The 25,319-nt window shown below is 42.1% G+C and overlaps 1 protein-coding gene across 5 annotated transcripts in view; it reads left to right on the top strand.

Moving 5' to 3' along the window:
* Positions 1-2,371: 2,371 nt before the first annotated feature.
* Positions 2,372-25,319, top strand: part of LRCH2 (leucine rich repeats and calponin homology domain containing 2) — a 40,079-nt gene continuing 17,131 nt past the window's right edge. For 3 of the 5 annotated variants that reach the window (XM_014265329.3, XM_014265328.3, XM_005484509.4), the window contains exons 1-11: positions 2,372-2,933; positions 16,397-16,541; positions 17,674-17,800; positions 18,617-18,722; positions 18,827-18,963; positions 19,192-19,325; positions 19,454-19,541; positions 19,834-19,945; positions 20,261-20,358; positions 20,461-20,528; positions 20,740-20,844. In XM_014265329.3, the coding sequence (XP_014120804.2) occupies positions 2,387-2,933; positions 16,397-16,541; positions 17,674-17,800; positions 18,617-18,722; positions 18,827-18,963; positions 19,192-19,325; positions 19,454-19,541; positions 19,834-19,945; positions 20,261-20,358; positions 20,461-20,528; positions 20,740-20,844 (1,667 nt within the window). In that variant the 5' untranslated portion in view covers positions 2,372-2,386. Of the gene's footprint in view, positions 2,934-16,396; positions 16,542-17,673; positions 17,801-18,616; positions 18,723-18,826; positions 18,964-19,191; positions 19,326-19,453; positions 19,542-19,833; positions 19,946-20,260; positions 20,359-20,460; positions 20,529-20,739; positions 20,845-22,346; positions 22,425-25,319 lie in introns of all 5 variants that reach the window. The other 2 variants (XM_014265326.3, XM_014265325.3) reach the window with 1 other exon arrangement.

Genomic DNA, 25,319 nt, shown 5'->3' with positions numbered 1-25,319 from the left:
TTCATCTCATCTGGGGCAGATGTGGGTAACCACAAACACTTTCAAAGTGGAAGCTCTTCATGGCAGTGTGAGATTTTCAGAAATTTTCAAACTCCTGAAACTTGACTCTGTCTGGCATGGCTGCAAGAAAATATGTCTTGTGCAGTCTCATGACAACATCTGAGTGTTTCCACCTCTTCTTCTACTCAACTTCCATAATAAACAAGAAATGCAACAATCTCTCTTTTCCAGGAGAAACTGAGAGATGGCACAGCTGTGGCTCATTGTGCCAGGAAGGTTGGTTTGGGGAGCCTTCTGCCACTAGACTAGCAACTCTGGTTTTGCTTGTGAAATGACAAAGAAAGGAGGGCATGGGAAAAAAGAACTGTTGAAAGGCTGTGAAATTAGAAATAAAAGTAATTAGACCTTAGCATTCCAGACATCTGTTCTGGTTGTGCAGCTACTGGAGGTGATAAATGACCCCCACAGGTAAATCTGCTCTACCACAGGAATGTGCTGTCAGCTTTCAAGATTTTGCCTGACTCAGCACCAATTTGCTCAAGACAGTTTGCAGATAGGGAATTTTTGGTGAACAGTTAGGAAAAGCCTCAGACATTGCTTCCAGCCCACAGCATAGGAAACTTCAGTTCCTTTGAAGATGTGAGACGTGAGAACGAGCAAGCTTGGCTTGCTTTTTGTATGGGCACCTGCAGGTACAGTGATAAAAAGGCCACTAATATGTGAGAACTCTGGTGACAAAAAAATGCTTTAACTCTTTGGTAATTTGTCAGACCTATTTCATACAAAGAGAGCTAACCTTTTTCTTTATCTAAGTTGGGCTCTAAAGAGCAAGAGGCTGAGTGATGTGGCTGAGAGGGAGAACAACCAAACTGCACCTCTGAGCTGGCCCTGTGCCGTGCCACACACTTTGGAAACTCAGAGCAACTATCTCTAATGTTTAGTAAAATTTATGTGCTGGAGCTGGTCCTGGCTCCCGCTCTGCTTCACTCTCACCAGCTGCAGAGCCACTGTGCCTCCTGCTCCATGTCTGCAGACAAAATCATCCTACACACTTGGCCCAACACCAGTCTGGGTTTATTCACCCTCCACCCTCTCTGGCTGGAACCTCAACCAAGGGCAGCACTCAGCAGTGTTTATACAGGTTGGCCTGATTTTCTTGTTGGGAATCCAGGCAATGATTGGTTTTTTCAGGGCAGGAGCAGAAGCTGCGGCCCAGCCAGACTGATTGGCAGGGATTCATCTGAAATGCCACAGCCCCCGTGAGGAGGCAGAGCTGAGGGCAGAGCAGGCAGACAGCCACCCTGCTTGCAGGTGACAATGGGACCCCTTCCCCAACAGCTGCATTTTGCACACAGAGCTCTTGGCTGGAAGGGCAATCTGTGTGCCAGGACAGGGAGATCCCCAACCCACAGAGCTCTGCACTGAACCCTGCACTGCTCAGGACCTGCTCACCGATCCTGCCTCAGTGGTTGTGCTGAATGTCACCCAGACACCATCAGCCACATCGGATTTCAGCTCTGGCCCTCAGTGATCAATAATGGCTCAGCTGTCTGTCAGTGACGCTGCTGGCTGAAGGCCAGTCTCTTCCATAGCCCCTGGAGAGGGAATTTCCCTTAGATCCCCCAATTAGGCATGACATATGCATGCAAAAATAAACAAAACCCAACCCAAACCAATTCCAGAATTCAAGTATCTTCCTGAGGTTCAAGGCTTAAAAACAGATTCTGCTCATCAAACATATGACAATTGCATTAAAATGTGGGGCAGTGAGGCTTTCTTTAGCATTTCCTAATCATAGCTCCAGAGCCATTTTTTGGAAGAGAAATATACAGCACCTAGCAAGGACTGATTACCTGGTAGGAGAGGTAATTATCCATCCACCCAGAATGCCACCAGGTCTGTTTCATTTTATTCAGGTAACTGGGCCCTGGACCCTTCAAGGGGCTTCTGATTTATGTGTCCCCACTGCCCTTTCACATTCTGAGCTCGGCGCATTCGTGGGAGTGGGGCTTTTGTGAGCGTTCCTTCACCCATTTCAGGGTGAACTGCTCGCTCCATTTGCCTTTGTTCTGCCACAGACAATTCGTGGTGATTTTTGTCGCTGCCACACGCGGGGATCCGCAGTCCTTGCCGGCTCTGCGGGTGCCCGGCTTTGCGAGGCAGAGGCCACAGAGGCTCCGATGCTCCCGGCACAGGAGAGCTGCGGGCCTGAGGGGCGGCCGATTCTGTGCGGGGCCGGGGCAGCAGCGACGGCACCGGCGAGCGGGACCTGAGGGCAGCGGGCAGAGCCGAGCGGGGCATGAGGGGAGCGGGCAGGGCCGCCCTCCCAGCGGCGCCAGAGCTGCCGAGCCGATGATCCTCCTCCTGGGCTCCCGCCGCTGCCGGGATGCCTCCGTTACCAAGAGATCGGTACCGCTCCGATCCCCGTCCCGCTCCCTCAGCCCCGGCAGCGCTCCCTAGCGGCACACCAGCCCTCGGGCACACAGCCGCCCGTCCCCTCACGAAGCCCCGCCCCTCGCCGCCGCCGCCGCCGCGGATTGGTTGGCGCTGCCGAGGAGCGCCGCGAGGCCCCGCCCCGTCCCGCGGCGCCCCCTGCGGGCCCCGCAGCGCCTGCGCAGCGGCCGCGGCCGTTGTTGTGGAGGGGCCGGTCAAGATGGCGGCCGGGCAGGGGGGCGGCGGCGGTAACAACGGCAGCGGGAGCGGCAGCGCGGCCGGGAGCGGAGCGGCGGGGCTCGGCATCCCCGCGCACCTGACTCTCTCCTTCTCGTCGGGGCCGCACTGGGGCGCGGCAGCTCTGCCGCAGTCGCACACGGTGCGCAGCCTGGAGCGGGCCCTGGAGGAGGCGGGCAGCTCGGGCATCCTGTGCCTGAGCGGGAGGAAGCTGCGCGACTTCCCCGGCAGCGGCTGCGACCTGAGCGACACCACGCAAGCAGGTGAGGGGGCCCCGGCAGCGCCGGGCCGGGGCTGCGGGCGCCCAGCGGGGCCGGCGCGGAGGGCGGGGGGCTTGGAGCCGCTGTGGCGGCCGCCGGGGCCGGGCGGTGGCGGGTGCGGGGCCCGGGAGCGGGGATGCAGCGGGGGGATCCCCGCGGTGGCGGGGCAGGGCTGGGGGCGCAGGCGAGGGGTGACACGGGAGCGGCCGCTGTGGGTGAGGAGCGGGGATCCCGCTGGCTAAGGGCACTGGGGGACAGCGGGGAGGCTCCGTGTTTGGGGGGGCTCTCCGTGCAGGCACCGTGCCGGGGTGTAGAGGATGTGGGGCTGCAGTGTCCGGGCCCCTCTGGGCGCATTGGTTCGGTTCTGCTGTGTGAGTGTGGGGCGAGCCTCCGTGCAGGTGTAGCTGTGAGCGGGGCACGCCGAGCCTGCGGTGTGCGAGCGGAGCGGGGCACCCGGCGGTGCCTGGGGAGGCGGGGGTAGAGCGGTTCTGTGTGAGCGTGTGCGAAAGCACAGGGGCGTGTGTGAGTGTGGAAGGGCACAGCGCTCTGTGTGTGTGTTGTATGTGCGGGGGCAAAGGGGCTCCCGGCACAGCCCGGCCTGCCTGTCCGAGCTCTCGGTGCTCGGGGGTGGAAGTCGCTGTCCCCTGGGTGCTGGGAGCGGAGCCGGCGTTGTCGCTGTGCCCGGGCCCCGGGGCTGTGCGGGGCGGAGGGGAAGGTGCTGCAGTCTGTGTGCCTGCAGGGAAGAGGGGCGGTCTCAGGGAACCGGACATTTGTCCCTGTGTCGGTCCATACGTGCCTTAAGGTGGGGAATTGCAGCTGCTGTGTCCGGAGCAGGGTGTGCAGGGCGAGAGGAGCGCTGGAGTTCGCGCTCGGTGAATGAGAGCTCCGTGTTGTGGTTGAGTTGTACCTTCAGGGGTGTCTGATTCCTTACAGTAAAAGCTGTGTAAAATCTGGGTTATCGCCCTCCCTGCTCAGCAGCAAGGTGGTTCCAAGTGCGGGTGCGAGGGATGTGTGAGCATGCAGCAGTGAGTGTGGAGAGCTTGGTGTGTTCGTTGTGTTGATATCGTGAGTGAGGGCCTATATTCACCCAGGCTTTCAGGTGCAGTAAATATGGAGGCATTTTCCTATACGGTCCTGGAAAACAAAGCTACCTTTTCCACGGAGGTTCTCTCGTATTGTGGCTTATCTCCATTTGCTTGTGGGTTTTTTTGCTGCTGGGGTAGTTGCTGAAAATAGATAATTGTAAACAATGTGCTAGACGAAAATATAACTGTGAGGCCCAGGATCTTTTGTTCACAAATAGTAGTGGCTTTTCAAAATGTTGTTTGAGTGAATTGATGCTGTGGGAGGGTTTGTTTTGGGGCTTTTCTTTCCCCGTGGGTTATGAATAACTGGCATATTGTTTGGAATAGGAAACTGTCCATGGTGGCAGCTGGAAATAAAAAGAGGTTCTATGAAATAATGGAAGCTAGAGTTTTCCTTGTAGCAGCATAAAAATGTATTTAGCAATATTGTTAGTCACTGCTTTGTGTAGATACTCAATAACCAAAGCATTAGATGTGTGGGTAATCTGTTATTAAAAAGATTTTCTGTATCCTGAAGCTGGAGCATCAAGGTCTGTACTTTTGTTGGCTTCTAATTATTGCTGTGTGCATTTTGGTAGGGTTTTTTGGTCCATTTATTTTGAATCTCAGCGTTTGAGTCAGAGCCTGTCTACAGTGATCTTGTGTCTGTATTCTAGGATGTAGTAGAGCTCGGTCATTCCCATCAGGATTTAATTGTTATTGTGAATGGTGGTGTGAAAATGTTTTAAGGGCTGTCTCTGGCAGAAATAGCTTTATTGCTTGCTGCTCTAAAATCCTGTACTGAAATAGTTAAACTGCATCTATGTAAGTCCCATCTTGGGAGAATCCTGATTTAGTGTAGTCCTGGTTTATGAATGAATCCTGGTGAAATACAAATTTTAGATGGCTCTCAAAAGATGCTTGTAAAAAAAGACCTGTAGTCTGTATTTTGACTTGATCTTGTAGGAATTTTTGTCAAGTGTGTAAATGGTGTTGTGCTGGTGAATCATGGACATCCTTGGCAGTGTCAGTGTGGCCGGGAGCTCCGTGGGGAATCAGCAGCTGCCTCAGAGGCAGCAGTCCTGCAGTTACTGGTATTTCTGTAGCAGCTCTCCCTGTTTCACATGCAAATATCCCCACCAACAAGGTTCTGGACTGAGGAGCTGGGGGCTTGGGTCACAAATCTTCCCAGGGTTTCACTTTCTGTTTTCTGTCAGTGACTCTGAAATTCAATTCTGTGGTACTTGAAACAAATATTTAAAAAAAACCCCCAGTTTCTAGCCCGTGTGGATGTAAACAATTTCTTTTCCATATCACCAGTTCTTAGGCAGCAGATCTGCAGTGTTGCTGTAAACCCAGAATATTCTATCTTTATATCAGTAAAGTCAGCAAGAGCTATGTTGAAGCACAACTTCTGTTGATTTATCAAAAATAGCTTGGGATTTTATTTTGCATCTAACTTACATAATGGCTTGCCAATACTTAATTTGCAAATACTGAGGCATAGTTTTTGTACTTTAAATGATGTGTCTAAAACATAGTGACCATATCTGGCTGTTTAGCTCTTTTTGTTTGTTTGTTTTTAACTATGAATTGTCCTTGCCACACTTTGGCCAGGAAATCCTTATTTTATTATATATCTGAATTTGTCTTCTGGCTGCCCAAACAGATCTTGTGTTGCTTTTAATGAACTTCTGAAAAGAAAAGAAAATCATAGTTCTTAAGATATCAGGAGATATCTTGAATATTCCGGTAATTTTATGTGTATCTTTGCTTCTGTCTGCATGAACAGCATTAGGCCCCTGGCAGTTAAGTAATTGAGTCTATCACATCAGTGTAATCACAGTCTGCTTAGCTGGAGAGTTCTGTTTGCTGGTTTGTTTTTTTAAAGATAGTTCAGTCTGACAGTATGGCACAGGAACCTAAGTCAACCTGTGCTTTTAACGATTTTCCCCCTTTTTAGTGAGCACCTTTAAGAAATGAATTTAGTGAATAGGAAAAGTGTGCAATCAACAGCTCCAGAAAATGCAGTGGTGCCATCAGGCTTATTTGTTGATGGCTTTGTCACAACAGCTTCAATTCCCACCTCTTAATTCTGAGGGAACTCCCAGGCAATTAGAAGTAGGTGAACGTAAATAGACAAATGTTGAAATTTCTCCTTTCTCACTTCTGTTTTGTCCTCCCAGCATGGAGGAGTAACACCAGTGTATTCCAGTGTGACTGGGGAGTGAGCCCTGCTGTCCTGGCCAGTGCCAGGCTTGGCATGGCATTGTTCCAGAAAGCATTGTCACCTTTATTTCCATGTCTTTCACTTTTTTACATCCCATTTCTGGCCCTTCTGAGGTACATTGTCATTCATGTGATCACAGATGAAACCCCCAGGGCTTAATATTGAGTGTGAAATGCATAAGAATGTTAATTTACAATGCAATTCTGCCTCTACATTATGCACTTCTAAACCAATTATATTTTCCTTTCTGAATAAAATTATTTCTGTTGATGGAGCCGATGTTGATTAAATTGAGGACAGTGGTGACTGAACAGCAACAACAAATCCAATATTCAGCTAAAAAAATAAACATTCATATAGGATGCATATCCTAAATCTTGATTGCGTTCTGGAAATCAATAACATTGCAAAATGTGGTTCTTCAGCAGCATTTCCTTCAGATTTGAACAAAAAGAAGAACTCTGATTCTATGGTTTTGGGGGAGAGGAGTCACTGTTTATGCTCTGAAATGCATCTGATGCAAAATGTGGAAGTGACGCAGTTTATAAACAATTCTGGAAGTTTTCTGCAGTGTTCTCACAGCCTGTGCTGTGGTTGGGCATGGCAGAAATGAGCTCTGTGTGCTTGAGGATTTCTTGCTGAGGGCCACTGTTAAAGGTCCTGCTTAGAGATACTTGGTGTGATGGGCAAGTTCAGTTCAGTGACTTGCAGTTAAAGGAGCTGATTATTACTATTTGCCTCCCTAAAAGGATTGTATTATGAAGAACACCACTTATATCTTGTTAAAAAATAAATTTAGTGCTATAGCCTTATCTGAAGTACTGACCTACAAAAAACATGCAATGTGTAATTTTTTGAGTTTTTACCATATCCATCCATCAAAATTAAATTTGCCATTGCATTGACTGTTTTTGTGTTTTGTAATATCCAACATCTAAGGTCTGTAATATTTCTGTGTTTGATCAACTAAGGAACTTCTTTGGATACATGTTTTTATTTGTTACTGATTATCTACAGAGGTGGCAAATAATTTAGATTGTGAATTGTATTGCAGAACTTTCTGTGATAAAGAATAATGGAGTAGCTTTTGCTTTTTGAGGTACTCTTTTTGGTGAAGTGTTTTCCCATTTAAGTTGTGCTACTTGGTTGGAGCTGATTCAAAAGTACATACTCATATTCCCAGCAGGGCTGGCATTTACTGCTGAAATCTGTCCTTAGCTAAAAGGTAACTAAATCAGGCCTGAGGGCTGGAGTTCCACAGAAAATGTGAAGTGATTTGATACTTTTTTTGTGTGTGATAAATTAGTGGAATGGCTGTGGGAAGGGACTTCTGAGTTCTGTGCTTTTCTGTGGCTGTCCGACAGTCTGATGTTCATCGTTCTTCCAGCCTGGGATTGTTTCACACTTGCTAGGATAACGTGCTCACAGGTCTTGAGGAGGTTGCACACTTCAGGTGAAAATAAAAATTTAAGTCTTTACCCTGGTATAGAACTACAATAGTTCAGTGCTTGGCAGACATGATTCTCACAAATGTGTTTCCAAGTGTCAGTGAAAGACTTCTGAAGAAGGGCTTGTGTAGTTAAAGGCTGAAGGAGCTCAGTGGCAGCTGAGCAGCAGGTGTGACTGCACAGGAGCAAATCCCCAACCATCTGGGTGTTAAAGCAAGCCCTCCTGCCATTTGTCACCTCAGCACCCTTCCCATAGGGGGAAGCAGGATGCAGTGACCAGAACTACTTCTGTTGAAGACTGACCTAGACCTAAAAGGTTTCTGAGAGTGTTTGCTCCAGGTTGTTACATGCACTAATGAGAGGTACTCTAGGATGATTTTTGAGCGAATAGAAGAGGCTGTGGCCGTTCTTAGACATTGCCATGGGGTCTGGCATGAGCAGGACAGAGCCAGTGGGAGGCACCAGGCAGTCAGAGCAGATGCTGAAGTTCCTACAGCAGGGGCCTCCAGGTCTCAGGAGGACATGGTGGGATGGTTGCTAGACCCTGTTCCCCCAGTGCTCATGGACTGCTGGCTTACCCCATTTCTTCAGGTTTTTTTCTGCTCTCCTCTTAGTGCAGTTGCCTTGTTCTCCAATGTTCTTTGTCTTCCAGCAGTTTAGCTTACTTCAAAAATGTTTCTGCTCAGTTTACCCAGCAACAAGGCATTTTATCTGCACAAAAGATAAGTCATGTAGTAAACACTGATTACTGCAGGTTGGTTGTAGCTTGTCTCATGTTCTTTAGATTGTAAGCTTGTCAGGACAAAGGCTTGGATGTGTGTTACTGAGCATACAGAGGCTGGTGTAAGTCTTGGGAATTTTGTGTATATTTGAGATATTCCTTAATAAACTCAGACTTTGCTTCATTGCCAGATGAGGATTACTTTCCCTTAAATTACTTGTCTGTGAGACAGAAATTTGGAATTAAAAAATTTCAGAGCCAGAAAAGAAATTGTCAGCATTAAACTAATCAATGATGGTGAGTTTAAGTGGGAGGAAGATGCCCTGTGCTGTAATATGGCAGCTTAAGAAGTCTTGCTGACTTGTCAAGAAAAGACTTTTTCTGTTAGCAAAGAGTTTTAGCAACTATACTCTAGACTAAATACTGAAGTGCCAAAACAAAAAAGCTTCCAGTGGGATTTTCTGCTTTCCAGTTCAAACTCTGAAAGGTTTTTGGAGCAAAGACGCCTTCAGTAATGGAGAGGAAGATAATCCTTGATGTGAAGTAATGGATTATGTCCTTTCAACATGGTATGTGAATTTACACCTTCACATGCCAGACTGAGGAGTGATCCTGGTAATGTGTTCTTTATTTTCCATTTAAATCATGCTGTGCTAAAATAGCTGAACACACTCCAGAGTTGGAGCACTGTGTTATCTTCTTTTGGAAATGTCCAGACCTTTCTAATGTTGCAATGTGCTGAAGAATTCATCTGTTCATCTGTTGAGTTCATCCTCATGTTGTAAAATGTGGAATATGTAAAATTTTTTTGAGAAGCGGTGTTCCTTGATCTTTGTGTACTTTCAAGCCTGCTCAGCAAGGAGGTAAATAGCAACTAACAGGTAAGAACTAAGTGATATCCAGGTGTTGAAAAAACAAATTAGTGGTTTATGAATTGCCTTGTTAAGATTTGGGGCTTGACAGGCATCAGTGATCTCAGATGTGGGGGCAGCTGACAAGGCTTGGGAAGAAGGATGTGACCCTGATAGTGGGCACAGGGAGTGCAGGGCTTACAGACCACAAGGACAGTTGGCAGAACCCCCAAGATAGGGATGAAGCCTTTAAAGCCAACTCAGCATCTCTGCTGGATCAGTTCTGAGTGGATCAATTGTGGCAGGGGGAGATCACAGAGTGACTGATGGACCCCCAAGCCAAGAAGCCCCCTGAGCCAAAGGAAGAGACTGGGCACGTGGAGTAATTAGTGTGAGAAACAAGAGGGGTCCTTAGCCCATGGAAGATGGAATATTGATTGTAAAGAGAACTGTTAACTTGTAGCCAGTGAACACTAATTCCTTTCTTTGCTAAAATGTATAAATAGTAAGAAGTTTTGATAGTTTGTGTGATTGACTTGTGAAGTACCCCTGAGCACCCAGGCTTGCACAACTCTGAAATAAATAATCAGTGCCTGTCTCAAGTGTGCTTGTTGCACCTCAAGTAACAAATCTGATTTGTGTGGACAGCACTGTGCAGCAGGTCAGTACCAGCATGATCCCCCCTTGTTCCAGCCTTTAGATCAGAGCTTCTGGTTTAGTTTTCTCCTGGTAGAGATTTCAGGAAAAACCTCACATACCTGAACCAACATGTGAGCAGAGGCAGCTCACATGAAAAACAAGAATTGCTTGACCCAAACTGCCAATTCAGACATGTTCAGTGTGGGTGCACCCAGTGTAGACTGGGAGAGTGGGTTTGGTGAGGGTGGGCTGGAATGGTGGGTTCCTAAGGCTGCTTTGATTTCACAGCCAGTGTGCTGGGTCTCAGTTCTTCCTCCCTGGGAGCAGAAGTGTGAGACACAACCATTGATGGGTCTGGCCAGTTACAGAAACAATTCTGTCATGTGGAACAACTGTTCAGTCTGACAGGCTGTTTTGTTTTTTATTGAAGTCTCAAAAGCAGTAAAAGTGTGTTTTAAAAAAGCATTTTGTTTTTTGTTCAGAACTGCTGATTAGCTTGAAAAGCCAAGAACTCAGGTCTGTTAAATGGAATTTCTTCTTGCCTGTACAACCCTTCCTCTGTACTTGATAAGAAAACTCAATTGTCTGGTTGTGTGCAGTTTCTTTGTAATTTTAATTGCACAGATCAACTCTGTAACTAAACTTGGGGCAGGGATAACCATAAAGCAGGTATTTCCTGGATCTTCATTTGTTGGATTTAGACTCCAAATACCATTTTGATACCTATTTGTAATTCCTTTTCACAAAACCAGAAGCTATTCCATGCTGTCAAATGCTCAGTTGAAAAAAAGTAAAAGCTGCTTGTAGCCACCTCTAGTCTTGGGAGTGTTTTTTTTTTTTTCTTTTAAACAGAAGACAGACTGCTTTTATTTGACTTGAGTGTACACACCAAATAAAAATCAAGTTAAATATTGCTACATAAGCTTTTAAGAACAGACTTCAAATGTACATAGCTTTCCTTGACAATTTGTGGTCACTTTAGTTTCCTGAGAGCTCCAAGGTTTTGGCATTCTCAGCTTCCTTACTGTGCATAAGAGCTGATGGGTGCTCAGATGATTCTGTGTTGTCCTTCACCATTGCTCTTGATGTTGGAGAGCAAATGTTGATTTGTATGAAACTCACAGTTACATAGATTTATGGTGCTGTAATTCTTGAACATTCTTTGCCAGTAAGTTCAACATTTTTGGTCTCCTTTGCAACTGAAATGGTTGCTGTTTATATCAGTATGGGATGGGAAATCATTCTACATCTGGATATATTTTAATTGTTCAGTACTTCATTTTGCAACATAACTAAGTCTGAAGAATTCTGTTTTATATTATTGAATTATCCAGGTTTGTTTTTTCTTTGAAGGGAAATTTTAAAACATTTCTGTCATTAATCATGCATTAAGATTGGAACTGTGAAATTACAAGTAGATGTGTGGAGTTAGAGGGAAGTGCTGGAGGGACATCCCATTTGAGGTGAGCTTGGGAAGCTGAAGAGTTCCTTTCTCCTGAGGCTCCTTCTCCAGTTTGCTGAGCAATTACCCAAGGCAGGAAGAGATCTGTGTGCTGTGCCTGACCACAGAGATGGCACTGAGCATGAACAAACCATTTCATTGTTTGTGTAACAAAGCTGTCTGCAGCCCGTGCTTTGTGGACATTGACACTTGTGCTTCCTGCACAGACCACATGCAGCTGTCTCTGCAGTGTTTGAGGTTACTTTTTCCTTCTCCAGAATATCTTGCATCTGACAGACAAACGAGTTTTACACATATTCTGTGTGGCAATCTCAGATTCAGGTTTAGATTGACTAGAAGAGTAGCTTTGGGATCAGCTCTGAACACTTGTTTTTAAGCATCTCTTGTCTTCTGTAGGATTAATTTTACAGTTACAACTGTTCTTAGATTTTGGTTGGCTTCAGCTAAAGCATTGCTAGAAAAGCTGGCTAGGAAAGTCTATCTGTGATGAATTAGGAGAGCAGTTCTGGGTTTTGTGGGGTGAGGAATATGGGGGTTTTATCATCTTGTTTCTTAACACAGTTTTGGAGCCATAGCCTAACACCAGTATCCTGGATCAGCAAGGTATTTTTATGAATAATGTTATAAAATATCAAGATGCGGTTCAGTGTAAATTTCCTAGCTGAGCCTTGTATTTCAAATTCAACATGTAGTGTATGTAATACCTGAATATAAAAGGAGCTGCTCTGGTTTAAATAAAAAACCAGCGTGTTCCTGATGGGAAGCAGTACTGCATCCTTAGGGAAAAGTGCAAAACCAAGGCAAATGTGATGGTAATACTACTTAAATACCTGGCTGCACACTGCTGTAACCTGACAGCTTGAGCTTTTTGTTTTCCCTCTTGATCATGGCTTAAATTGATAGAAGGTAACCTCTCACTTCTTATAGCTTCCCTTCCAGACTGATTTCTTAGAATTCTTTCCTTTTGATCTTTCTATATATTGTTTTTTAATCACCATCTCATAGTAACCAAAGACTTTACTTTTTCTGTCAAAAGAAACCTAAAGGGCAACCAACTTCATGTATTCTTGTTCCTCTTTCAAATGTAGCCTTAGTAATGGTGCACTTCTCACTTTCATTGTTCCTGCAGAGATAAGGTATTGAAATACCCTGTGATTCATGAGCAGCATGGGTAGTGTCTGCTGGTTAGTCCTCACACAGCACTCCCACTGAGAGTTCTCCAGTCTAAACTGGTTAAGCAAAGGATTCCTATCATCTCACCTCTAGAGGAGTTGGCAACCTAAATCATCTGTGGTTCTGCATTTAGCAGCTTCCCTTGCTCCTCCTCTATTAACCCTTACAAAGCCATTCTCATGCTAGCAGCCTGCTTTCAGGTGAGATGGAAGCTGGCTTGTTTATTTTGTTCCTAAAGTTCCTTCCTTTTTTCAGACTGGATTTGGTCATCTGTTTTATTATTAGTCTTCAAAAAGTACCTAAATTGCACATGTTTCACATCTACATTTTATTTACCATAACAGGCAATACTGTGTCATAAACTTTTTGCTTGTTATGAAAACGTTTTTGGAGTAGAAATCATCCTTTAGTTTGGATAAAAATAGCTTTACTTGATTTTAAAAAGCTGCAAGTGCATTCAATATTAGAATATTGTGGAAAACTATAGATACTCAAATCTCTATCTTCATAAAATCTGGACCAACCCCTGGAGCTCTTCTAATGCTGTTTTGTGGTGATGCAATGAAAAATTCCTTGGAATAGAAGTCATGCTATCTCCCATCTCTTTACTTACCTTTTTTATTTTATTGCTGAGAGATAGTGGGTGTCATTTCCTATTCTAATAGGATTTCTGGGTTTCATAATAAGAAAGTGCAATCCTTGCCCCACAGTGTCCTCAAAGGCATTGTTTCAGAGCAGTGGTTTCTGCAGTGATACATTAATGCAGTGCTCTGGGTCTGTATTTTGCTGTGCAGCTGTGTGGGCTCTGTACCGGGGCTCACTGAGGGGCTGCAGCCACACTGTGCTGCCCTGGTTTGTGTCAGCCAGGCTGGAACCACAGCTGCTGTGTGTTCCCTGTGGGTGTTACACCCCTGCTCCACTCATCCAGAGCAGGGTCTTGGTGCATGAAATAAACAGGGCCAGGAGACTTCTTCTCCTTTATAATGCTTTTATTAAAAGTGATCAGCTCAGGATAGGGCGTCCCGGCAGGGCTGCAGTCCCCGTCGTGTCTCCCAGGGCGACTCAGAGGAGGAGGATATGGCAGCTCCGTCCACCAGGGGCAGAGCCGGGGGATCCGGTCCTCGTGGGAGCCTTTAGGGCGTGATGTCCCCGTCAGATGTTGATTTGTCGGTGCGGTCCCCCCTCAGTCTCGGCGCTGGGGACGACTCCCATGGTCAGGGCGAGAGGGACTCCACATCTCTGCAGGCTCAGCCATCGGTTCCTCATGTCCAGACATCATTTTAGTCTCTCAATTCTTATTTGGCTCGTTGTTTTTGGGGTTTTCTCGTTGCATTTCGAGTCGGGGTCCCACAAAGCATTCTGGACTTTGGAGTCACTTTGCATAACCCCCCCACACACACACCCTCTCAGATGTCTACCTTTGCTGGAAGAGAGCACTGCCTCGGTGAAGGGCAATCTACCACACCCAGCCAGGCCTTTTACTAATACAAAAGAGGAGATAAGCTCTAATGACCTGTGATTACCATGACAAAACACTAAGAACTTTGGCAGAGACAGAGACCTGGCTGCGTCCCTGTAACTCTTTCTCACAAAAAAATATTAACTGAATTTTTGTTCATAACAGTGCATCCTCTGCTCCTTGTCTGCCCTTGCCTCTAGATTTTATTTCTACAAGAAAGAGCAAGGCTGTTTTAATCTGGGACTTCCCAAGATGTGTGGTTGAGGTTTGGCTGGAAGCAAATACAGCAGCAAAATTTTTGTGGTGCCCTTGAGCCTCTAGTTCAGGTCTGCAGTGCTGCCCCTGGGACAGTGGCAGTAGGGTGGGATTCTGCCTTTTGTTTTGTGGGCTGATCTTTGTACCAGCCTTCAGTCACCTTTCCAGCTGCTGATAAAGCCAGATCAGGAAGGGGCTTAAAGCTGGTTTTTGGGGTTTTTTTCACAATATTAAAGACTTCAGCATGTGCTGGAGGTTGTAGAGCTGGACCAGCAATAAAACTGTGGGCATCTCTGTGCATGCAGGTGTTGCACTCTGCTGAATATTAGAACAGGAGAGCATTTGTTTAAAAAGGGTTTTGCAGAAAACCTTTGTGTGGAAGCTGTCATTTTTCTGTAACATTTTGAAAACTAATGTAGTGGAAAGGAGAAAATGAACTTCACTAGTTGTGAAAATTTTCTCAAGCATGCTAATTTTTTAAATAAGCTTTTTAGGTTTTGTTGAGATGTTCAGTTTTAGTTAACTTTATTCCATTTTTCTCAAAGTTTATTAGAAATTCCACTCCTTCAACCTAGAAAGGTATTTTTCTGCCTCTTGCAGGTAGAGTTGGCAGAATTCTGCATCAGCAGTAGATACTCAGATTTTTAGAAAGACTTTGTGATACTTAAGCTTGAAAATGTTTTTAAGAAATAATGGAATGACAGCCAGATAGCACACAAAATTTCACAAATTTTAGACTTCAAGAGCTAAAGTTAAAGCTACTGCCAAAAATCACTCCCCAGGAAGATGGTGTTTCATGGTACCAGTCCATTTTGTTTGCTGGCCACCTGCAGCACAGTGTGGAGGCCATTCCCTCTGCACACCCTGGTGTCCTGCATTCTGTCCTCAGCCTCTGTTTGCCAGGCTGGTGAGGAAGAAGCTGAGCAATATTAATTCCAGTGCTGGCCCTGAGAAATGCTGCTCACAGCTGTTTGCCAGTTAAACTTCAGGTTGCTGAGCTCTCTTTGAACCTGGCAATGACTCGGAGCCAATTTTCCAACCCTTTTCAGACTTTTTGCAGAACTGTTCCTTCCAGCGATAATGTGATGGGAGCTAAGCAGAAACAGTTATTCCATGTGAGTGTTAAAAACTGAGAACTAAAGCCTGAAATAGCAAGGGATCTGTATTGCTTCTCTGTTTAAAGAGTTTGTTCAGCATTTCTGAGAAACCACATCCTTTTGAAATGTCCTGGGTTGGCAGCCAGAGTTCCTTTCAGACTAGGCAGTTGTTCTCAAGTAAATATCTCTTCCTTCCAAGGTAGTTTGGTGGACTTTTGATGGCACAGGTTTTGGTAGCTTAGCTGATAATTTCCAAGATTCTTAGGTCACATTTCATTTGTATTTAATGGTTCTTTTCAAGGTTTCATGCAGTCAGAGGTGCTGTGCATTTTGGTAATGCTTTCTTTTGTCATAACTCCTGCATGCAGATTTGCATAATGCACTCATGCATTGTCAGAATAACTCTGGCTCAAGAATTGTGTTTCCATGGTCAAAGATCTCACCCCTTTCTGCTTTTAAGCCAGGTTAAATTGCATCTTGACTTTTACATATAAACACCTGTGGCACTGGTTTATGCAACTTTATCCCCTTTTCAGTTAAGTTACAAATGTGTAGCTGGAGAATGCCAGTTACTGTGTAAGGGTGCTTTGGGAACTTGGCTTTAGCATTGCAGATACATTGTATTATGTATAATGGCATTGGATTCTAATGTAGCTGTCAAACAGCAGAAATAACTTTGAATTTTTGCCTTGATTCACTGTTGTGCCTAGAGTTGGAGGGGAAGAAACCCAAGAACTGCACAGAACAAAGACTTGATAGAGGAGGGACAATCATAATTGATATTCAGTGTCATTGTAACTGTGTAGTAGGAAATGTATTTTTGAATTCCTGTCACTCTTCTACTTTCTGTTGTAATTGCATATTGAGCAATAATCTTTCAGTATTTTAAGGCTCTTTTGTGTATTAATTATATGCAGTAGCATCTGGTAAAACTGAATTATTTTACACTTCTTGCAACACCTTAATTTTTAGGAGCATGACAAGAATAACAGTGGGTACTTTTATCTCCTCTTACTGAAGGGAAAGTCTTGACTAAAAAAGGAATTTTTTTTTCTGTTTGCTTCTAGATCTTTCAAAGAACAGATTTACTGAAATTCCTCCTGATGTCTGGCTGTTTGCACCACTGGAAACTTTAAATTTGTATCACAACTGCATCAAATCCATTCCAGAATCTATTAAAAACCTGCAAATGCTTACCTACCTTAACATTAGGTGAGTAATGGTGGTTGGTTTTGGTCTTTATTTAACATATCTCCTCAGAGTTGGCATTTTGCTTCATCAGGTCCTTGTGTTTGCAGAGTTTTCTTTGTTTGTGATGCTATGTAGACAGACAGTGTTCAGAAACCCAGCTATAGAAATTTGCTGCTATCAAGAGGCTAAATTGCTCTGGCCAGAAAGTCCTGCTCATTTTGCACGTTATTTACATCCACTGCTGTACTGCTCTTTTTAAACTTGGAAAACATATGGTTGGATTTTCTCACTAGCACAGAAGATGGATATGAGCTCTGGAAGGTGAGGGAATCTGGAAAACTCTCCTGACCCTGTTTTCCACAATACTCCTTGTTTCTATATTAGCTGCATCAAATCCAAAACAGTTTTCTCAGTTAAGAGCTATTTAAATCCCCAGAACCTACTGTGTCTCAAAATCTGCAAATACCAGTTCTTACAGTATGAATTCATAACTAAGGTGCCCTGTCACAGCTTTAAAAAGGATTAATATGATACAAAACCACAGTATGTTCTGGAAGAAATAGGGCTAACTTTCTTCAGCAGAAGCCATTTCTCTTTTGATGGTGTTTGAGGTGCTGAATGCACTTCTTTACACAGAAATGCTGTGTGTCCTAACTCTTCTTTCAGGAGTCAGCTCTCCTGATGATCCTTTGCCAAACTGTGCTTTGTCCTCATTTCTGTGCTCCTGTCCAAGGGCTGATTTGCAGTGCAGGAACATGTGGGCTGTAGCATTGGAGACCAGGCTAAAACCCTGCCTGACTAGCTCAGGGCCTTTGTCGCAGGAGAAAACCACATCCTAATCTGGGCTTCAGATGGTGAAGTGTATTGTGCATTTCATAAAAGCAGGCAGCTCCTAAAAACCCCAAAAACCTGAAAAAACCAGAGGAAATCTATGTAAGTGACATGAATGACTGCTTCATTGCCATGTTTTTATAGTCAGTTCAAAAAAAGTTTGCTTGCATATTTTTGCTTCTCATGCCTTCAGCCAAAAAAGCCTGGCATATCTACCCAAAATGCAGCATCAAGAGAGACTTAATGCATATCTACATAAATAACTTCTCTGTATTGTTCACTTATAATTCAGCCTTTCTTGTCCCTTTTTCTTGCTTTCAAGTCGAAATCTTTTGTCAACATTGCCAAAATATTTGTTTGATCTTCCACTGAAAGTTCTGGTTGTCAGTAATAACAAGCTGGTCTCCATTCCAGAAGAAATTGGAAAGCTGAGAGATCTAATGGAGTTGGTAAGTACAACTGGGAATCTTTGTGGTCAGTACACTTAAAAGCACTATATATATTATATATTCATTATATATTCAGTATAATAAATTATTAATATTTACTACAAAATTTAAATGAAATTACTGTATTTTATTGATATTTTTGGTTTATTTTTCAAGTTGTGAAACCCAGAATGCATGCTTGATGGTGATTAAGGACACAGCAGAGAGTTTGATTCCAGTACCTGTGATGTACCTATTTAGAGCATAAGAAGGCTGGAAAGACTCTGTGATTGTTCAGTCACTCTGGTTTACATAAATTAATATTAAATTAGTGTCAGAAATAGCTGTTGTCTGTGTTCACTTGATGCAGCTTTGTCACCCTCTAGTGCTTGTATCCAAAAAGCTGGTGAGGCTGCTGTGCTATTGCCTGCTCTTTTTAGTTTCATGGGTTGGTTCAAGGTTTATTAAGGAAAAAGAATTTTTAGAAGAGGAGCAGAATGCCAGTCAGTTGCCAGCAATAGCACAAGAAGTTTTTGACAGATCTGGGAACTGCACCAGGAACTCCTAATTCCTAGGCTGCAGTATTCATTTCAAACCCAGTATTTCATCATTCATTGATTTAACTTCTTGAATTGAATTTGTGGAATTACTCAACATTTTAAAATCCAGCAAGATCTGTTTGGTACATCTCCATGGAAAATCCAAGATAGTGTTTGGTTTCTTTTCTTGGATTTCTTTTCTTTTAATAGTATATTTTCTAATAGTTTTGATCACAGTATTCCTCTGTGTAATTTCATTTAAGATGTTCAGTTGATTTATTAATTATATCTTTCTTAGGATATTAGCTGTAATGAACTTCAAGTTCTTCCCCAGCAAATAGGAAAATTGCAGTCACTTAGAGAATTGAACATAAGAAGAAATAATCTCCATATGTTGCCAGATGGTGAGCTACTCATCTTCTTTCCATTGATGTGGGCAAATTAGGCAAAGTGTTAAGAAGATAACTGATTCTTTTTTTTTTGTTTGCTTTTTTTTCCCTGAATGCAGAATTAGGAGACCTTCCCTTGGTAAAGCTGGATTTTTCTTGTAATAAAATTACAGAAATTCCCATTTGTTACAGAAAGTTACGTCACTTACAAGTTATAGTTTTGGATAACAATCCAATGCAGATTCCACCAGCACAGGTTAGTATTAAAGCACACAAGTACAGAAAATTTTTATTAGGATTTTAGAGAAAGCTGTTCTAAGTTATGCCAATCAAGTTTTCTCTTTTTTTAGCTGTATTTCTTGTGTTTCTCCTTTTGGGGTGTTGTGGCTGTAAATGCAGTGCTGCAGATATTTTTTTGGGATGCATTCTCAGCAGACATGCTGTGTAATTAAGATTTTTTTTTTGTTCTTGTGTTTCCCCACAGATATGTTTAAAGGGCAAAGTGCATATATTTAAATTCCTCAGTATCCAGGCGTGCCTCAGAATAGATAAAAAACCAGATTCCTTGGATCTGCCATCATTAGGCAAACGCATCCCCTCCCAGCCCCTCACAGACAGGTGAGTAGTGGAGGTTTTGAGTACAGAGAACATATATTGAAAAAGATGTTTATTTTCTTATGGAAAGTAAAACTACTGTTTATTTCATTCTTGTGTGGATATTTTGTGTGTTATTTTTCTTAATGTAGCATGGAAGACTTTTATCCCAATAAAAACCATGGACCAGACTCTGGCATTGGAAGTGATAATGGGGATAAAAGGTTGTCCACTACAGAAGTGAGTATTTTTTCACTGTTGAATTTGTAATTTCTGATTTTTTTTAGAGCTTTTTCCTTCTGTGTTTTATATAATTTGAGAAATACCTCAGTAAGTTGCAGTTAATATTCTTTCAGTATGTGTACAGTTGAGTTTCAACCCTTAGACTGCCATATCAGACACAAATGATATATTTCTTTAACTTTTCTTGTTAAACTTGATTCTAATTAATATGATATGATGGGAATGTAGGAAATCATATAATAATACCATTTCTATGTCAGTTCTGCACTAAATGTGAGTGTCTTTGCAGCCATCTGATGATGATACAATCAGCCTTCACTCCCAGGTATCAGAATCAACAAGGGAACAGACATTAAGGAATGACAATCATGTAATAGGAAGTAAACTGGATCCACAGAAAGGTAATACCACTTGTGCATTTGTTGTTTTAGGTAACAGAGATGCTTTGCTTAGGTAATCTAATGTAAGAAAATGGCACAGAATGGCAGGATCATGTGTTGATACTGTATTTTCATCAGTTCAGAAAACAATGTAATAATCACAAGCAGAAAAGGCTTGAGAGAAAGGAGAAAAAGTTATTTCTAGCTGAGGAAGGCACAATTTCTATGCTTTATCTTTATCTGACATTTTTCATAAGTCCTTACTTCTCTCAGGAATAACATTTGATCAAGAGAACTGTTTTGATGTCTTTCCTGTTCTTCATAAATCCTCCCTAGACCAAGAGGCGTTTGACTACATTGATCCCAACGCAGAGGAGGGAGCTCTTCCTGAGCAGGGAGAGGCACAGATTGGCACCCTGCTCTCCTATGTCAAGGTACCAGAGACTGACAAAAGAAAAACTGTTCAATAGCCTGGATTTTTTTCTTTTTTTTCCTGCCTTAATTCAATTCTGACTTTTTTTTCCATTTTGTTGAAGGAACGGGGAAAACATCCTGAGAAACCCCAGAAAATAGAACAAAATGAGGACTGGGCAGATGAAAAAAGGTAAATCTTCTTCATCTTTTTTGAGTTGGTTTTACTAGTAGTGGCGGGGTGAGAGTGGGGTTTTTTAAGCTCCTTGCATATGGAGGAAGGAGTTCTCATACTGGACAGAGCATAAGCTTACAGGAAGCACTGCTTAGTTACTGCCATAATGAGCCATTTCTGTGTCTTGCTTCCCTGAAGCCAAGCAAATCACTGATGTTTAATTTTTCAGACTTCAGAAAGAACAGCTGCTGGCTGAAGATGATGATGAACTCAAAGAAGTGACTGATCTGAGAAAAATAGCAGCTCAGTTGTTGCAGCAAGAACAAAAACACAGGTAGAACAATATTATTAAAATAACTTCTGTTACAATTAATTTATTCTTTAACCTCTCTTATACCCAAAAGCTTTTGACACCTTATGTTGAGAAGAGCTTTGTCCAGCTGCTAAAGAGTGAAGTCACAGACTCTATCAAGATACCTGTCCTGTGTTTCTTGTCTGAATTACACAACCTCCCTACAGTCTGTTTGTGACTGGTTATTTTTATTCAGATACAAGCTAATCTAGGTTGTACTTCCATCAGTCAATATCCTGTAGACTGAAGGGGAAATTTGTTTTTACATTATTTGTCAAGTGACAATATCTGTGGATAAAAATAAATAATTTCAGCTGCCTGCCTTTCTCTGCTTCATTATGGGCATCTCAACAGAACAATTCCTGAAGAGGAGCTGTGGAACAAGCAGAAGATTAAAGGAATGTAATAGAACAAGTTAGCCATTGTGTAAAATGAAGAACAGGAAGGAATAGCTGGAGTCCCATAGAAATGGCTAGGCTGGTGTAGGAGCAGTTTCTGTTCTGTTCCTTTAACAAGCAGGCAAATGCTGTAAGGTACTTCTAGAGTAAACTCCTCATGTGAAATACACATGAAACCCTCAGAGAAACTGAGATCCCAATACTATGAATTGTAGGGTCTTAAAAATTCACCAGCATTTTATATTAGGTAAATGCAGTAACAGTACTGTGCATGTGTGAAGGATAAAATGGGTTTTGCTTACAACTCCAAGCCCTGCATTCAAGAATTGGTTGTTGTTCACACGGAGGGAAAAACAGGAATGAAATCTTAATGCCAGTGTATTCTCAGTACCTAAAGTATTTCAGATAAGGCCAAGAATGCATCATTTTCTCCTATGAAGGAAGAGAGAATGAGTGTGTTTGATGGTTTTTATGTTGCATGAGGCTCTTGTTTGATTACGTGTTTCCTGCTTATCTAATCATTTGAAATGCCAAGCCACTCCTCTTCTGAAGTAACTGCAGCTTGAATTTTACTCATTATATGTTGTTGTGTCTTAATGCAGTGGTCTTGCTAATTGCTCTGCTTTGTCTTGAATGATGCAGATGTGCAATCTTAATAGTTCTTAAGCTTTATTTCTTAGTTGAGCATTTATATTTTAAAGTTGGCTTATGTATCTTCAGGTACATGAGCTCAAAATCTCCTCTAATAGAAAATTTAGCCCTGATTTTGAATCTGTGGGGTTTTTTACCTGGCAATAAGAATATTATTTAGCATTTAGTCAAGATACTTCTATGCTTATTTGTGGAAAATACAGTCAATCAGTGAACAGGGAAATTGTGAAACAGTGATCAGTCCTCAGGGAAATTAAGCATCACAAAATAACTCCTTACTAATCACGTTTGTTTGTTCAGTGTATGTTTTTGTAATATTATGCAGTCTCCTCTCCTTTTGCTTGCTATGCTAATAACTTCCCTGTGCTCTCCCATCAACCTCTCCTGCTTCCTCCTTCCGTCTGTGGCTTTGGTGTGCATGAAATGTGAATTCAGACGAAGGCCACTGAGCTATAGAAGTTCATTCAGTGAAAAGCTCTTCCAGAGGACCAGGGCGGCAGGACGTGCATCAAGGTATAAAGAGTTCAAGTGTGGACAAAAGAAATGCTCTTGGCCATTTCCTGTGCAAACACAGAGTTATAGATTGGCTGAGTTAGGTTAAGAGGTTTTGTTATCAAAAACAGTTTGTAATACATTCTTTGTTCTTTAGGATTAAATATTAATTAAGAAAAATATTTAATTAGGCAATTCTCCAAAGAGTACTTTGAGTCCAAACCTAAAAGTTTTTATTTAAGTATACAACCTCAGATACATGCAATGTGGTGCTTTCAGTTTTTTGGGGTTTTGTTTGGTTGGTGTTTTTGTGTTGTTTGCTTGATACTTTGGTTTTAAAGTGATGATATTCGGAGATAATTTGTTTTGCATTTGACCCATGGTGGAATGGGTCAAAGTATTCATAATATACAAACCCCAGCAGTAACATAAAATTGGAGTATGGTGTAGACTATACTCAAACATGTAGGTGTTGAATGAAGTGATTTCAGACTTGATTGCCTTATAAATTGAAGCTCTGTAACTTAGTCTGGATACTCCTTGTCTTTTTCAAAAGACATTAGGGTAGTTTAGATTAATTATTTTCGTTGGTTCCAAATGAGCCTGTTTGAATTTGCATCACAATTAAGTCTGGGTTCTTACCTGGCAGCAGTGATTTCCTAAAACTGTCTAAATCCAGAAGACACAGCTTCAGTCACAAAGCAGAGCCAGATGTGAAGTCAGTGGACTGCTCTGGAGCAAGTTGGAAGTAAATCATTTTTGTCTCACTGCACAGGATTTCTAGTGTCTTTTTACACTTTAGAGATTCAAGGTAGTACTTGTGCTTGTCTAGACTTGAAGACAGCTAACCTTAATCCATTTTCACTTCATTTGAATCTGTTAATTATTGTTATGTTTGCACAAAATCTGACAGTATAAGCGGCTGAGAAGAGATTCCACTCTTTAAACCCTGAAATTTGATAAAATATTTTCCAATATCTTTGTTGGTCTTGCCGTTGTCTTTCTCATCTGGTCAAGCACTTTGGAGTAGATGCTGTGCTTGCATAATATAAAAGTAGAATATATAAATATGTGGTGTTGAGTAATTTAGATTTTGAAAATTGTGTGAGTTTTAGAACCCTTTCAGAGGATTAGTTTGTGTGCTACCTCTGTAACAACAGAATTGGTGAGATTTGTATGAATCATAAGTAGGAAATTAGTTGCAGTTCTAGCTCAGTCAGGACATCAGTATTTGGCCTGATAATTGACCTATACAATAAAGATTTGGGTTTAATGAGTGATGGCATGAATGAGAACAATTGCTAAAAATTTGGACCATCAACACCACACTTGAGTGTAACTTCTGAACTCAAACTACTTCTACTTTCATGTTACATACTCTGCTTTGCATTGTGTTTCCTGGAAGACAGTAATTAATGTGCCTGCAGTGATTCCCCCTGACCTCCTTTCAGCTGAACAAATTATTTTGCCAATTGTCTGCAATTTACTAGATTCAGATTAATTTTCTTCACTATTTTCTTTTGTTAAAAGCTTTCAAGTTCATTATTCTGTAGGAAATTGAGATTTCTGTAACTGAGCTTGCAACATGTCAGATACTGAACTTGCTGTTACTTCCCCATCTAAATTCCTCAGTTTTTAAACAGGAGCTTTCAAAAATTACTGGCTTTGTTTTAGAAAGTATAAGAATATATTTTGTTTAAATAATTACAGTTCATTATGAACTCATTAATTATATACATGTTGCACAGAAGTGGTGAAAAGCAGCTGAAAAGTGTATGTATGTATATGTTAGAATTAGCTTCAATAGCTTTTCCTTGTGTTTCATATAATAAGTATAGAAAAGGAATAGCCTGTGTTATATATAATCATTGCATTTACACCACAATGTCAGTTTTAGTGCAGGTGTTGCACTAGACTCAAACTGAGTCTAATTTTTTTCTTTACTTGTAATTGTTGCTTGCTACAAAGTCCCACTGAATTTCTCATTGCTGTCAGTTGAAGACAAAGAAAGCTAGTTGATATGGGGGTTCTCTGTAAAAAGTATTGACTTCAAAATAGCATCTTTATATTCTGGATTGATAACCCAGGCTCTGAATGTTTTTTTGGTTACAGTTTTTTGAGGCTGTAGTACAAATTAATCCTGGAATGCCCTCTCAAAACTTAGTTTCTGAACAGAGAATAGAGGAGGCAGATGCTACAGACTGAGTGCAGCAGGCATTTACAGGCTTAACTTTTACAGGCTTTAACTTTTGCAGACATTTACAGGTTTACAGGCTTAACTTCTCATAATCCCATTAAAGTGAGGGTCACACAATGAGAGGTTTATACTGCAAATGAGATTACTGAGCTCAAAGTTATCACAGTAATCAGGGAAGTTTGAAAAATCATCAGTCATTTAAAGTAAATGGCTGTGCTGCACTATGTAATGGTAAAGGAATATAAAAAGGGGCTGCTGTTTTACTTTCTTCCATGGAATCCTTGTGTTCTGATTCTTAATACATTCTAGTCATTCTAGTTCTCAATACAATTCTGTATAAATATGCTTCCATCACATTTCTGCCCATGAATTCAGTGCCAAAGTGTAATATTGCTACTTTCAAGAGTTCAGAATTTTTCACTTTAGTCAAGGTGATGCTTACTTGAACGCATTTAGTTTTAAGTGTTACTGATAATTTTATTCTTAACACTTAAAACATCCATAGTAGCTCATATCATTTTTCTGTGTACGCACAAACATGTGATATGTGTTTGCTCCAGATGAAAGCACCTTTCTGAATCTCTCTAAGTTCAGGCTTTTTTGGCTGTTTACCATTTAGAAAAATGGAATTTCCATTAAATTCTGCATTAAAATTTTTATTTAGTTCTTAGCCTGTGTTTCTCAATTTCCACCTCACATTTTAACCTTCATTTCCTTTG

The sequence above is a fragment of the Zonotrichia albicollis genome, chromosome 14 (genome assembly GCF_047830755.1).
Source record: "Zonotrichia albicollis isolate bZonAlb1 chromosome 14, bZonAlb1.hap1, whole genome shotgun sequence".
Lineage (NCBI taxonomy): Eukaryota > Metazoa > Chordata > Aves > Passeriformes > Passerellidae > Zonotrichia > Zonotrichia albicollis.
This window is presented reverse-complemented; position numbering and strand designations above follow the sequence as displayed.